At 43.4% G+C, this 15876-nt stretch overlaps 1 protein-coding gene across 4 annotated transcripts in view; it reads right to left on the bottom strand.

The window, feature by feature from the left end:
• Positions 1 to 15876, bottom strand: part of PPP6R2 (protein phosphatase 6 regulatory subunit 2) — a 277099-nt gene that overhangs the window by 177517 nt on the left and 83706 nt on the right. For all 4 annotated transcript variants that reach the window (XM_073579254.1, XM_073579253.1, XM_073579256.1 and 1 more), the window contains exons 7-9: positions 10665 to 10777; positions 9358 to 9471; positions 6397 to 6526 (exon numbers count right to left, since the gene is read on the bottom strand). In XM_073579254.1, the coding sequence (XP_073435355.1) occupies positions 6397 to 6526; positions 9358 to 9471; positions 10665 to 10777 (357 nt within the window). The remainder of the gene's footprint in view (positions 1 to 6396; positions 6527 to 9357; positions 9472 to 10664; positions 10778 to 15876) is intronic.

The raw sequence follows: 15876 nt of genomic DNA, 5'->3' as shown, positions 1-15876 counted from the left end.
CTGTGGTAAATTGCACTGTCTGTGACAGGGGACTGCCTAGGAGACCTGGAATGACGGTGTCTTTCCCTGGGGGGGACGACCTTGTGCTATAGGACGACTCAGGTGATCGAGACCTGTGGGTCCACTTACGTCTGTGAGAGTCGGAAGCAGCATGTTCCTGAGACAAGCTGTCCGTTTGCTGTGTAACGTCCATAGCCGGGGCCCGACTCTTCAGAGCTTGCAGCAATGTGGCAGTTAGGTTGTCTATGGACTGTGTCATAGACTGTGACATCTGAGTTGCCCATTCCAGCATGGCCTCTGACACTGAAGCGTCAGTAGGGACTCCCTGGGGTTCTGACCCAGAGTTCTGGAAGCAGTCCCGGCAGTGCGGATACGTGCTGCCACTAGGAAGCGTGGCTTTGCAGGCTATGCAGAATGCATAGAAACATTCCTGCCTGGTTCTCTTCCTTGAGCCCGGCATAGTGCACAGAGGCTGGCTATCAGGGATCGTACAGGGGTGGCTACGCAGAGGGAACCCACAGAGAGCCTTATAGGAAGTATGGATTCACAGCTGAGTAATGAGAACCCACCTGTGAGCTTACCCCACCGGTGTGCCCCTAGGTCCAGCGCCGACAGATCCCAATTCTGTGCCCCCCCGGAGACCGCTGTGATGCTCCTCTCCTGGATCTCATCCAAAAAAAAAGATGGCCACCGGGACGCTGAGGAGAGGGAGGAGGGGGCGGAGTGCTGAAAAGGGCGCGCTGGGCTGTGTAAAAACGCGCCCTTTCTGCCTCAATCCGCCCCTTCTATGACACTCCAGCGTGTCATTTTAGTCATCCGGGGGGCGGGCCGGGGAAAAGGCGGCGCGGTCTAAATTAGAGGCCTGATGCCCAGGAGGGCTCCAGAGCGGCGCGGTAGTCCGGGGGGGGGCGGATTTGTACCAGACCCCCCCCAGAATGGTCGACTGGATAGCGGTGGGGGTAGCAGAGGAAGTGGTTCTTGTATGGGGGGCCCCTGGAGCGCTATGGAGCCGCTGCTGCTGCAGAGACAGGGACGCAGAAAAGCCCTGTCTCTGTTGTGCCATGCCAGTCCGCACCCTCCCCTGGCCCCAACAGGATCCCTCAGCTGGTCTGGGGTCCCTGGAAGCTGTGGAATGGTGCCTATTTTCCAACCCTACCTGAGGTGTCTCAACCTAATGCCCCCTGCGGGGGATTAGGGAGGGTGCGTCTGTTCCTGACGGAAAAAAAAAAAAAAGAGAGAACGGAAAAAAAGGTGTGCCTCCTTGCGACACTAAGCAAAAACTGGAGAAGGCTGACGCCGTCCAGGGGTGTATACTGCAGAGGAGGAGCCAAAGTTAATCTTTTTCAGATTATGCATAGTGTCGCCTCCTAGTGGACAGCAGCATAACACCCATGGTTCTGTGTCCCCCAATGAGGCGACAGAGTAATACATAGTATCCGCCTTCCCCGGTCACCGCTGCAGGTGCTGCTCGGACATCCAGCAATATTGTGGCCTTCCAAAGAATCATTTGACTTATGGCATGGCAGGCGATTAACTTCAGAGTCCCTTACCTACTTGCCTTTCCGGGGTTCCCATCAATTTAGCGCCTAGTTGAACCACATTATTAAGGGGATCACCGGAGCCTCAAGCTCTCCCCTTCCTCACGCTAAGCCTCGTTGTTCTCCTGGAGGCTTCTTTTCTCACCGTGACTCGTCAGGAATCTAAGATAGCTGAACGGAGGAGTCCATCCTTGTCCTTTCTGCATTAAATCTCTTTGTTCGGTAATTGCTTCCCGGGAAACGCGCGAGTTTTCCCTTGTCCCATGGAAGCCTTTAACAAGGTCTTGATTTCTTCAGGGCATCGGACATTCCTGCTTTTTTGCGTGGAGTGCGTCCTTTTTGCATTTTTTAGCTTTCTCTTTCGGGCTCCCAACCACTCTCAGAGTCTTGCAGAGTCTGTGGCAGCAGGCTTGCACACTCTGTGGATCACAGCTTCAGTGCTCTTCCCATATCTCGCCGATGTTATAAATGGCTCTGTCCTTCATTCCTCATTCTTTCCTTCCCCCAACTCGGACTCATCCTTCGTAGCGCTCTTTCTTCAGGCTACCTGGCCAGGGCGACGTGCATCTGCCCAGCTAAGGGCACCCCCCTCTCCCTTTTAAGCACATGGGCTCTGCGTATAGAGGCCCTGCTGAATCTAGTCGACCTTTGTAGGTTTACCAGGTCAGGGCAGAGCGCCGTCTTCTGGGTTAAGGCACACTCTACCTGGGCAGGGGTGCCTCCTGAAGGTACACATAGGGATTCCGCCCTGCACCTCGGCAGAGTGATGGTCTGCTCTCCACAAGTTTGCAAAAATTCTTCAGAGTCCATATATTGCTTTGGCTTATGCCGACTTAGCTAGTAAGTCCTTGCAGGTGACTGAGGTGAGTTCTCCAACCTGTTTGGAGTTATCTGTTCCTTCCCCTTGGGTACTGCTTTGGGAAGTCCCATGGGTTCCTGTGTCCCCCAATGAAGCGATAGAGAAAACAGGATTCATGGTTGCTAACCGTAAAATCTGTTTCTCGGAGCCTTCATTGGGGGACACAGCACCCTCCCAAGTTGAACGGCTCTGTTTACTGTATTATATTGCTACAATTTGAGTTTGTGGTTTTCTGTGGCTTCTGTCTCTTTTATAGATCGTTTCTCCTACTGCTTTCTCACTAACTGAATATCCTAGATCCTGTCGGTGGTGTGTACACTGCGGAGGAGAAGCTAACTTTTTTCTACATAGTGTCAGACTCCTAGTGGCAGCATAGCTAACACCCATGGTTTCCTGTGTCCCCCAATGAAGGCTCCAAGAAACAGATTTTATGGTAAACAACCAAAAATCCTGTTTTTACCAATGAATACATTATTTTTCTAAAGGTTCTTGTGTTAGCTTTTCTTTCCCATAGTAAATAGAAATTGTCAGGCTGCAAATAGGTCCCATTTGGCTTCTGCCTTCAAGGCATCAGAGTTGTGAAATGTTTCCAATTCTGTGTGTTCCCCCAGGAAGGTCCCCTGGGGTCTGAGACCAAGAAAACTGCCTTTTCTCAGGATAATATATTTTATCACCTTTGTGAGACCTGCAGTCTAAGGACAGATGCTAGTTAACTGCCGGCCATACATCGGCTACAAATACATATTTCCACTACAAGGAGTACCAAATCGGTAGAAGGGGGGAGAAGAAGGGAAAACTAGAACAATTAAGGGATAGCATCGTAAATATTCTCTCTATAATTAGAAGATTTGTGGGCAGTCCTGGAGTATCCAACCAAGGACTCCATATCTTTTCAAATTTGCGAATTACATTTCTGATAGACTCCTCTTTCCAACCAGATATTATTTATACTTTGTTGTAGTTCTCCCATAGATGGAGCTTGTTTGCTTAACCAATGAAATGGAAGAAATTTACGTCCATCTTCAAAAAAAAAATCCCAATATACTTACAGTATTTGGCGATCTGTTAACAATTTCACTTCATACACCCTTTCTATCAAGGAGCTAACCTCATTCCAAAATGAGCCTGTCTACATTCTCACATCATATACAGTACAGTCCAAAAGTTTGGACACACCTTCTCATTCAAAGAGTTTTCTTTATTTTCATGACTATGAAAATTGTAGATTCACTCTGAAGGCATCAAAACTATGAATTAACACATCTGGAATTATATAATTAACAAAAAAGTGTGAAACAACTGAAAATACGTCTTATATTCTAGGTTCTTCAAAGTAGCCACCTTTTGCTTTGATTACTGCTTTGCACACTCTTGGCATTCTCTTGATGAGCTTCAAGAGGTAGTCACCGGAAATGGTCTTCCAACAGTCTTGAAGGAGTTCCCAGAGATGCTTAGCACTTGTTGGCCCTTTTGCCTTCACTCTGCGGTCCAGCTCACCCCAAACCATCTCGATTGGGTTCAGGTCTGGTGACTGTGGAGGCCAGGTCATCTGGCGTAGCACCCCATCACTCTCATTCTTGGTCAAATAGCCCTTACACAGCCTGGAGGTGTGTTTGGGGTCATTGTCCTGTTGAAAAATAAATGATGGTTCAACTAAACGCAAACCGGATGGAATAGCATGCAGCTGCAAGATGCTGTGGTAGCCATGTTGGTTCAGTATGCCTTCAATTTTGAATAAATCCCCAACAGTGTCACCAGCAAAGCACCCCCACACCATCACACCTCCTCCTCCATGCTTCACGGTGGGAACCAGGCATGTAGAGTCCATCCGTTCACCTTTTCTACGCCACACAAAGACACGGTTGTTGGAACCAAAGATCTCAAATTTGGACTCATCAGACCAAAGCACAGATTTCCACTGGTCTAATGTCTATTCCTTGTGTTCTTTAGCCCAAACAAGTCTCTTCTGCTTGTTGCCTGTCCTTAGCAGTGGTTTCCTAGCAGCTATTTCACCATGAAGGCCTGCTGCACAAAGTCTCCTCTTAACAGATGTTGTAGAGATGTGTCTGCTGCTAGAACACTGTGTGGCATTGACCTGGTCTCTAATCTGAGCTGCTGTTAACCTGCGATTTCTGAGGCTGGTAACTCGGATGAACTTATCCTCCGCAGCAGAGGTGACTCTTGATCTTCCTTTCCTGGGGCGGTCCTCATGTGAGCCAGTTTCTTTGCAGCGCTTGATGGTTTTTGCCACTGCACTTGGGGACACTTTCAAAGTTTTCCCAATTTGTCGTACTGACTGACCTTCATTTCTTAAAGTAATGATGGCCACTCGTTTTTCTTAGCTGCTTTTTTCTTGCCATAATACAAATTCTAACAGTCTATTCAGTAGGACTATCAGCTGTGTATCCACCAGACTTCTGCACAACACAACTGATGGTCCCAACCCCATTTATAAGGCAAGAAATCCCACTTAGTAAACCTGACAGCGCACACTTGTGAAGTGAAAACCATTTCCAGTGACTACCTCTTGAAGCTCATCAAGAGAATGCCAAGAGTGTGCAAAGCAGTAATCAAAGCAAAAGGTGGCTACTTTGTAGAACCTAGACTATAAGACATACAGTATTTTCAGTTGTTTCACACATTTTTGTTAATTATATAAATCCACAAGTGTTAATTCATAGTTTTTGATGCCTTCAGGGTGAATCTACAATTTTCATAGTCATGAAAATAAAGAAAACTCTTTGAATGAGGTGTGTCCAAACTTTTGGTCTGTACTGTACATCAAATGTGCCTCATCAATCCTACATATTTTGCACCATGGCGATATCCTATTTTGTGTAAAAAGCTTGGAGTTTTGTATACAATGTGAATTAAATATAGTTGAGAGAAACTTTTGGCCTCACAGGGAGATCACTTGGGTTACAGTTTCCAGAGTCTCTCTCCATTGCTCCATTTTGTGCCAGAATTCTGGCATATGGTTTCAAATGATGCAACTCGTATTGGTGCAAAAAAGTTATGACTCTTGCCATTTTGACGCCAGCTCCAACAAATTTTTTAAAGGGGCTTAGCAAGGGTGGGAGTAAAAATGCATGGCAGACAAGTTCATCAAAAATTTAGATCACAATTGGCAACAATTACAACATTACTGGACTACAGTCCTTGACTGGAATACATTTCTTACACTGGCACATAACAGTCAAAAAATGTGCCAAATACATTAAGAATTACACAAATCTTCATGATTTTGGTGCATCTTACTTAGGTAGCGTCTTTATCAAAACGGGAGCCAAGATTGATGCCAATGTTGTCATCATCTATTAATTGGCTTACTTTGACCAACTACATTGTGCCAAATTTGGTGCACAGTATCACAATTTAGGTCATGCCCCTTACTCCAACGCTTTTCAATATGTCATGCCCCTTGTTTCTAAAACATACAATGGCTTGAGAAAGTATTCACCCCCTTATCTTTTTACCTATTTTGTTCAATTAAAAGCCTGTGTTTAAATATTTGCATCAGCACTGAATAGTCTAAGTTGGTGAAGTGAGAAAAATAAAGGCATAAATTAACTTTATGGGATTAAATAACTAAAAATTATAGTGAAAACTTTCACAAGCCACTCTATAATAAATATAGTGACAGGTGTGAAAGACATTTTTTTTTATACAAATTAAACAGGTTGTTCGCTACTTGCACAACCACCTTCTTGAATACTATATTCACCCATGTAGCATAAAAACACCATATACTGACCTCCTGTTATGGAGCCATTCCAGCAATGTCGGGGCCAGGACTCCCGTGACATTGTTATGCTATATGGGCTGCAGCGCTCAAACCTTCCCCACACATCCAATATCAGAATGTGTTGTCCACTTTAAAACACAATTCTGGCATAGTAGCTTAGTGAATCAGCCCCAACGTTTTAAAAGTCTAAATGTCACAATAAAGTTGTTGCATTTTGTAGGGCACATATTGAACACATGCACAAGAATACATACCTTAGGAGGGTGCTGGAGCAAATGGTGAAAATCCTTCAGACGCGATTCTATGCCCTGAAGAACACTCCTACAGACCACAGCAGCCGGCCTCTCATATCCCTGAGGAAGAGAATCTAAAAGAGGATCCACACTACAGACAGAAAAACAAAAGTACTGAGATCCATTGCAGTAGCAGAAAATCAAGTGATCATCCTATAAATGTAAAAGAATATTAGCTTCCACTCTAACAGAAGATGGGTGTCCCTAGTTTGGTCTAAAAGTCTTTAAAGCGTATCTGTCACTAGATTAGACAAGATAAACTGCATACATTTTTAAACAGATCTCTTAGACCTGATGACGTTGGTGTACTTACACTGAAAAAGGTCAGAATGGTTGTATAATTTTTTTTTAATGTTTATACTCAATCTCCACCCACCTGGCCTGACAGAGATCATCATTGTCACCCTCCATGCTGCTATTGAAATTTCAGCATAGTCATTCTAATGTCAATTTTTCATTGTATGTACACCAGTTGCATCTGGTCTAAGAGATCTATTTCATAATAGTATGTAACTTATAATGTGAAATCTGGTGACACATCCAAATTAAAAATATGAATATTGACCTAAAGCATAGCCACATTTAGATGGTGCTGGAGAAACAATTATTATTTCTGGGGGAAGCTATATTGCCTATTTTTTCCCCAAGATATATTTCCCTAGGGACCCCCTACCAGCTAGATCTCTGCCAGGAAAATCAGCACCGACACAGATGTGACTGGTGGACTTTTGAATGAACATACAGTTAGGTCCATATATATTTGGACAGAGACAACATTTTTCTAATTTTGGTTCTAGACATTACCATAATGAATTTTAAACAAAACAATTCAGATGCAGTTGAAGTTCAGACTTTCAGCTTTCATTTGAGGGTATCCACATTAAAATTGGATGAAGGGTTTAGGAGTTTCAGCTCCTTAACATGTGCCACCCTGTTTTTAAAGGGACCAAAAGTAATTGGACAATCGACTCCAAGGCTATTTTATGGACAGGTGTGGGCAATCCCTTCGTTATGTCATTCTCAATTAAGCTAGTTTCACATTTGCGTGTCAGGGCGCATCGACGGCCTGCGCACGGCCGCCGCTAAGCCCCGCCCCCTGCCGCACCTCCTCCGGTAGCTCCGCCTACCGGCGCATGACGCTGCATGCGTCCTGCGTCCCCTATCTTTATCACTGGGGACGCAGGCAGTGCGCAGTATGCGTTTGGCGGCGCATGCGTCCTTTTGACGGTGCGCCGAGCGCAACCAAATTGCAACAGGTTGCATTTGGCGCTGGTCGGCGCACTGTCAAAAGGACGCATGTGCCGCCAAACGCATACTGCGCACGGCCTGCGTCCCCAGTGATAAGGATAGGGGACGCAGGACCCATGCAGCGTCATGCGCCGGTAGGCGGAGCTACTGGAGGAGGCGCGGCAAGGGGCAGGGCTTAGCGGCCGCCGTGCGCAGGCCGTCGCTCCGCCCTGACATGCAAATGTGAAACTAGCCTTAAGCAGATAAAAGGCCTGGGAGTTGATTTGAGGTGTGGTGCTTGCATTTGGAACGTTTTGCTGTGAAGGAAACATGCGGTCAAAGGAGCTCTCCATGCAGGTGAAACAAGCCATCCTTAAGCTGCAAAAACAGAAAAAACCCATCCGAGAAATTGCTACAACATTAGGAGTGGCAAAATCTACAGTTTGGTACATCCTGAGGAAGAAAGAAAGCACTGGTGAACTCATCATTGCAAAAAGAGCTGGGCGCCCATGGAAGACAACCGTGGTGGATGATCGCGGAATAATCTCCATGGTGAAGAGAAACCCCTTCACAACAGCCAACCAAGTGAACAACACTCTCCAGGAGGTAGGCGTATCAATATCCAAATCTACCATAAAGAGAAGACTGCATGAAAGTAAATACAGAGGGTTCACTGCACGGTGCAAGCCACTAATAAGCATCAATAATAAAAAGGCTAGACTGGATTTTGCTAAAAAACATCTAAAAAAGCCAGCACAGTTCTGGAAGAACATTCTTTGGACAGATGAAACCAAGATCAACCTCTACTAGAATGATGGAAAGAGAAAAGTATGGCGAAGGCGTGGTACAGCTCATGATTCAAAGCATACCACATCATCTGTAAAACACAGCGGAGGCAGTGTGATGGCTTGGGCATGAATGGCTGCCAGTGGCACTGGGTCACTAGTGTTTATTGATGATGTGACACAGGACAGAAGCAGCCAGATGAATTCTGAGGTATTCAGAGCCATACTGTGTGCTCAGACCCAGCCAAATGCAGCCAAACTGATTGGTCGTCGTTTCATACTACAGATGGACAATGACCCAAAACATAAAGCCAAAGAAACCCAGGAGTTTATTAAAGCAAAGAAGTGGAATGTTATTGAATGGTCAAGTCAGTCACCTGATCTCAATCCAATTGAGCATGCATTTCTAAACTTCAGACAGAAAGGCCCACAAACAAACAGCAACTGAAAACCACCGCAGTGAAGGCCTGGCAGAGCATCAAAAAGGAGGAAACACAGCGTCTGTTGATGTCCATGAGTTCAAGACTTCAGATAGTCATTGCCAACAAAGGATTTTCAACCAAGTACTAGAAATGAACATTTTATTTACAATTAATCTGTCCAATTACTTTTACTCCTAAACCATTCATCCAATTTTAATGTGGATACCCTCAAATGAAAGCTGAAAGTCAGAACTTCAACTGCATCTGAATTGTTTTGTTTAAAATTCATTGTGGTAATGTCTAGAACCAAAATTAGAAAAATGTTGTCTCTGTCCAAATATATATGGACCTAACTATATATGGAATACTAAGAAGATAACTGAGAAATTAAAAACTGCACCACATTATATTTTGCTGGAGGAATCGTCTGACACATTACAACTTGACTATGACAGCATACACATTAAAAGTTATAAAGAGTGGCAAACCTTGGTCTTCTGGTTTCCAGTAAGGTCAGTAAAATTTGAGTTCCACTCACAACACAGCTCTCCGTTGGCTCTTCATTAAACATGTTGTGCAAAAGTTGCTCTACACACTGTTGTCTGTAGATCCAAAAGAAACAGCAGTGTTACATAAGAAAAACACTTAAAAAAGTCAGCAATGAATGGGAATTAATGTATATAACCGAACAAAGCACAAAGGAATAATGAAGAAACATTAACCAAAAATAAAAGAATCGTAAAAGTAAACATGATATAAAGGTTGCCTAAACTGGATGTCAGTCTGAAGGATTTTCTGTATCAGTTAAGTCTTGTAGAACAATATGGCCAATCTGTAGCAAGATCTTTTGCACAAATAATCAGACTATTAACATGACTGACTAAGGCCTGTTTCACATTTCCGTTTGTTGCCATCAGTCAAAATCTGCCGTTTTGCAAAAAAAAAAACGGATCCGCCATTTTTTTTTGGCGGATACGTTTTTTTTCCCATTGACTTGCATTAGCGGCGGATTTTGACGGATGGTCATCCGTTGGATCCGTTTTTTTGACGGATCCGCCATACTTTTGGCGTTCGCCGACTTGAGTGGACGGACAATGAAACATTTTTTGTCTGCGTCAAAATAGCAGATAGCAACGGATCCGCCGCTATCTGCCATTCGCTATAATGGTCGCCTATGGGTAGCAGATCCGTTGCCAACCGTTAATTGACGGAATCCGGGAACGGATCCGCTTTTTTACACTGAGCATGCCCGGAAGAATTTCCTTGCCAGAAATTTAACCCCAAATTCTGTTTCTCTCTCTGTGTGGACTCCATTTGTGCAAAAACGGAAACGGATCCGATTTTTCACACTCTGGCGGATTTTAACTGACGTCAACAAACGGAAATGTGAAACAGGCTTAAGCTGGAAGGTCAAGGCGTTAAAAAAAAAAAAAAAGTGTGAAAAAACAAAACACGCTTGAGACACATTATCTGGCACAAATGACGAATCATACCATATACACCTAGTTTTAGCGGAAAAATCCAACATCACACATCACATTGTCTTAACGTGCTACAAAATCTCCAGAACAGGGGTCACCCCTTTTCATTCTGACCGGTGTCCGTCCTGCAGGGATTGGAGAGGTGGGGACACATACGCCAGCACTATTTATTTACTGCTATGCTCCTTGTAGAAGTGCCATAAATATCTGTCTGAGAACCCCTTTAACCAAATCTATGTGGAGTTTACCTATTTGAAAGGCGGCAAACAAACTTAAAATTCTGTTAAATTGGACAACAGGTGACTGGCACTCACGATTCAAGTGTTACCAGCAGAGGATCAGTCTCCAATATTTCCTGCATCTGACTGCACTGATCTCTACTCAGGCGAATGAGGTCACATAAGGTTTGGGATGCATTTGTCTGTCTCTGAAAAATGGAAGAAATTAAAGTAAACACAATACAAATGCATGATCAATAAAGTAATAAAGTGAATATCTTTATTGTAGAAAAAATAAATAAATAAATAAATACTGTAAATAAATCCACCCCTCGTATCAACAGATTTCATAGTTTAGCGTGTCAATGTCGTCAATATCAAACTGGGCATGTCACCCCACTGCCCACCCTCCACCTAAGACATGACCATCTGGTGCCCATGGGTTATCACTGCAGCCTACTGAAAGATTCTACATCTGCCATTTTTGTATCCTACATGGACAAACCCACTGATAGACGTGTTGTGTATTGTACCAATAATCTAACACGCGCTGGGAGGCTAAAAAAAAATAGTTTGAAATAGTTAATTAAAACAAGAAATTTAAATTAAGGGCCTTTTCCACACTGTAAATAAAAAAATGAAAAATATAAAAAAATATATATATGGCACTGGCGAGTTCCATTAATCCTCTACAATGAGCGTACTAAAAAAAAAAAAAAAAAAGCCAGAATTGTTGTTTCTCTGTCACCTACACCTGACAAAAAATTTATGAAACGCAATCAAAAAGTCATTTGTAGCACAAGATGGTAGCAATCAACACTACAGCCCATTCCCATAAAATAAGCACAGCTCCATCATACAAAAAGTAAATGTTATACGAGTCTTAGAACAGGGAGACACAAACAGCTTTTAAGTTATTTTTAAAACTAGCAAAATAGTAACAAAAACTACATAAACTAATCTTACTGACCAAACATTTAAATATATCATTATCACCACACAGTGAACACCGTAACAAAAAAAATTAAAAAAAAGCCAAGAAACAATGACCACATTGCATTTTTTTCAATACACCAAAAAAAACAACAAAAAAAAACAGATTGTTTTCAGTACATTCACCAAATTAAATGATGGCAATCAAAACTACAACTTTACCCAGTAAACACCTTAAAATGTTGGTGAGAAAGTAAAGTTATGGCTTTGTGGTTTATGGAGTAATGAAATAAAGAAAAAAATATATACAGTGGCATGTGCACACGTTCAGTATTAGGTAGCGCTTTGGACACAGCACATGTCCGCTGTGGCCAAAGCGCTGCCGGCTTTTGAACGCAGGTGACTCCGCATGTGTTCACTTAACGGTGCGTAGTCACCGCATCCAATACATTGTACAGGTGACATTTATCTGAGCGTCTCTGCAGTAAACATGCTGCGGCCTGGAAAGACGGGCCGCATGTCCATCTCCACAGGGAAGCTGCGGGTGCCAGTGCACGCATAGTGGAGATGGGATTTCTTGAAATCCCATCCACTATGCTGTAACATCTGGCTGCTGCAGGTTGGACGCTGAGGATGTACACAGTGCCCAGTCCGCAGTGTTTACTGACCGTGGGAACATACCCTAAAGGTTTGGGCACTAGTGGTCAAAATTACTGTTATTGTGAACAGTTAAGCAAGTTAAAGATTAAAGGATTTCTAAAAGGCCTAAAGTTACAGATGACACATTTCCTTTATATTTTAGGAAAAATAAATAGATAATGGGCCAATGCAAACGTTTGGGCACCCTTGAAGATGTGTGTGTTCAGATAGCTTTGACCATGGCTTCAGGCTTTAATTAGCCTGTAAGGCTGTGTGCACACGCTGCGGATTTTGCTGCGGTGTACAGTACCATGATTCCCTATGGGAATCAAAAACCGCAGTGCAGACGGTGCGGAATTTTCCACGCGGATTATCTGCGGTTTTCAATCCGCAGAAAGAATTGACATGTCAATTCTTTCTGCGGATTCCCCTGCGGTTTGCCATCTCCTCCATTGAGGAAATGAAAAACCGCAGGGCAAAACCGCAGAGCAATCCGCAGGTAAAACCGCAGGTCTTTTGACCTGCGGTTTCACCTGCGGATTTTACACAATCCGCACCTAATCCGCAGCGTGTGCACACAGCCTTAGGGTTATGGCTTGTTCACTATCATTGTTAGGAAAGGCCAGGTGATGCAAATTTCCCAACTTTATAAAACCCAGCCTCCTCTAACCTTGAGCCAAAGAAACAGCAGCCATAGATCTTCTAAGCAGGTGCCTAGCATTCTGAAAATGAAAATGATGGAGGCACACAAAGCAGGAGAAGTCTATAAGAAGATAGCAAAGCGTTTTCAAGTTGTGCTTTCCTCCATTCAAAATGTAATTAAGAAATGGCAGTTAACAAGAACAGTGGAGGTCAAGATAAGGTCTGGAAGACAAAGCCAAATTATTTTTTTTTTTATTCGTTTATTAAGTCATAAACAGGTATACAATATACATACTGGTACATAATGTTAAACATAATACAAAATATATATATGTTCATACGATATGAAAGTATAAAGCAAAACGTGTGCACCAGTTGTATACAGAGTAAAGTAAAATATAATGTCATTTAAATCACAATGGTCTTGTGTTATTACTTGAATAATGAGATCTGCCTAACTTTTAAACCGTATCTACGTCTACAAAAAAAAACAAAACATATAAACCTAAACTAAACTATTTCGCAGCCTACTTCCACACAATTAATCCTTTATTATGCGACATCTCCACTCTACAAAGTAAGGTGAGAGGAATTCCACCTCTCCCAAATCTTTTCAAATTTACCCGGGCACCCTCTATTTTGATATAGTGTGCGTTCATATGGAATGATCGAATTCACTAAATTTACCCAGGACCCAAGAGAGGGAGATGAACCTCCCATCCACCGCAATGCCAGTACCTTTCGTGCCATAAACAACGTCTCCCGCAGAAAAATCCCAACATATTGATCCCATGTCTCCTCATCCCAGACCCCAAACAGACAGACCAGCGGTTCAAAGGGAACAGGAATTTGTACCAAGGATGTTAATAATGAAGTCACCTCTTTCCAATATTGTGCAACGATAGGACAGCTCCAGATCATATGGATAAAATCTGCATCTATTGAATGACATCTCAAACATTTCGATGATTGGTATCGGCCCACATTAAAGAGTAGAGTTGGAGTCAAATATGATTGATTTATAATATATAATTGTATCATCCTGTTATTAACAGATGGAGACACCTTAATTGAGGACTCCAGTATTTCTTCCCACTCCTCTCCTTGCGCATTCGGGATGAGCCTCTCCCATTTTTTCTTAACAGAGTCTATAGCAGGTCCTGTCCCCACCGACAGCATATATGTATTTAGAGAGGAGATGAGACCCTGGGGGCCCTGGGACTTAAGTATCCCTATCAAGAGTAGAGATGAAATAACAGTGTCTATACCTACAGACCTTATATGCGATTGAATAGCTGACTTCAGTTGTAGATACCGAAAAAACTGGGATCTCGGGACGTTGCGATTAACTTGCAGTTGTTCAAAAGATATCAGAGTTCCTTGGTCATACAGATCGCCTATCATATAAACATTATATTGAGCCCAAAACTCAGCAGACGGATGTTCAAGTAACGCTGGAAGGTAACCAATATTCCACAGAGGTATCTCAGCTATGATATCCTCAAATCCAACCACCCTCTTAATCTGCTTCCACACCGACCGTGCCAGACGAAGCAGGGGCAACAACCGTGGGACATTTATTTTCCTCATTTCCAAAAATCCTAGCGGGCAACCAACCTGTGCAGTATGAAGTAGATGATCCTCAGAATTAGGAAGGTGACCACCGGGCATCCATGTGCTTATGGCTTTGGCCTGTCCGGCCAAATAGTACAGAAAGAAATCGGGTAACGCCGCCCCCCCACCCTTGTTAGGTCTCTGCAAAGTGGAAAATTTAAGTTTGGGCCTGGTCTTCCCCCATATGAAAGATGGGATCTGGGAATTCAGATTAGAGAAAAAGGATCTGGGCACCACTACAGCACTATGTTGGAGAAAATAACTAAGCTTGGGGAGTAATATCATTTTAATTAAATTAATGCGTCCAGCCACAGACAACGGAAGTTTACCCCAGATCGTGAATTTGGCGTTAACCATCTCCAGTAGTGGATGTATATTTAGTTGCAGATCGAACTTACTGTCTTGGGAAATATGGACACCCAAATACTTGAAACTGGTTACAATGGGCAGTGATGAGAGAGTTTCAAGTCGTGGCATTGGAGCGTGGGAAAGAGGCATCAAAGTAGATTTCTCCCAATTTATATATAGGCCAGAATATTTACCGAATTTATTTACAGTGGTGATCACTCTCATCAGTTTCCTCTGCCTTGTCCATAAATATTACCATATCATCAGCATATAGGCCTATGGTATCAATTCGACCTGCTATTTCTATACCAGCAATATTAGGGGTTGATCTAATACGAATTGCCAGTGCCTCGATTGCCAGAGCAAAAAGGGCCGGAGAAAGGGGGCACCCCTGGTGAGTTCCCCTATGCAATGAAAAGGGTTCAGATATGGAGCTATTTACGATGACCCGGGCCCTAGGCTTCATGTACAATATGCTGACCCATTTTTGAAATTTATCACCGAATCCATATCTCTGCAAACATGCACGGAGAAAAGGCCACTCAAGAGAGTCAAAGGCCTTGGTCGCATCGAGTGATGCCAATGCCCATTCATTGTCCGGCACCAGAGAGCTATATTGGACCACCGACTGGACTCGTCTAATATTGATGGAGGTGCTCTTACTAGGGCATAAAGCCAGTTTGGTCAGAGTGTATGAGATCTAATATGACTGAGTTCAGCCTGTTGGCCAAAATTTTCGTAAAGATCTTATAATCTACATTTACTAATGATATAGTTCTATAAGATCCAAAATCCAAAGGGTCCCTTCCTTCCTTTTTTAGAACTATTATATTAGCCGCATAAAAGGATTCCAGCATGCATCCCCCCTTCCAAATCCCACAAAACACTTTCAGCAGAAGAGGCGCTAGCATCTCCCGATACTTCCTATATAGTTCGACAGGAAATCCTTCCGGCCCAGGGGCCTTCCCAGAGGCCATATCCTTCATGGCATCCTCTACCTCCTCCAGAGTAAACTCAGCATCCATAAAGGCCCGTTGGGAAGGATTTAATGTGGGAAACTCTATATCTGATAGGTAGTCTAAACACCCCAGGCCGTCAACATCAGACTTAGAATTGTACAGTGAACTATAAT

This window comes from Dendrobates tinctorius, unplaced genomic scaffold, assembly GCF_039654945.1.
Source record: "Dendrobates tinctorius isolate UK_male_01 unplaced genomic scaffold, ASM3965494v1 ptg000062l, whole genome shotgun sequence".
Taxonomy (NCBI): Eukaryota; Metazoa; Chordata; class Amphibia; order Anura; family Dendrobatidae; genus Dendrobates; species Dendrobates tinctorius.
This window is presented reverse-complemented; position numbering and strand designations above follow the sequence as displayed.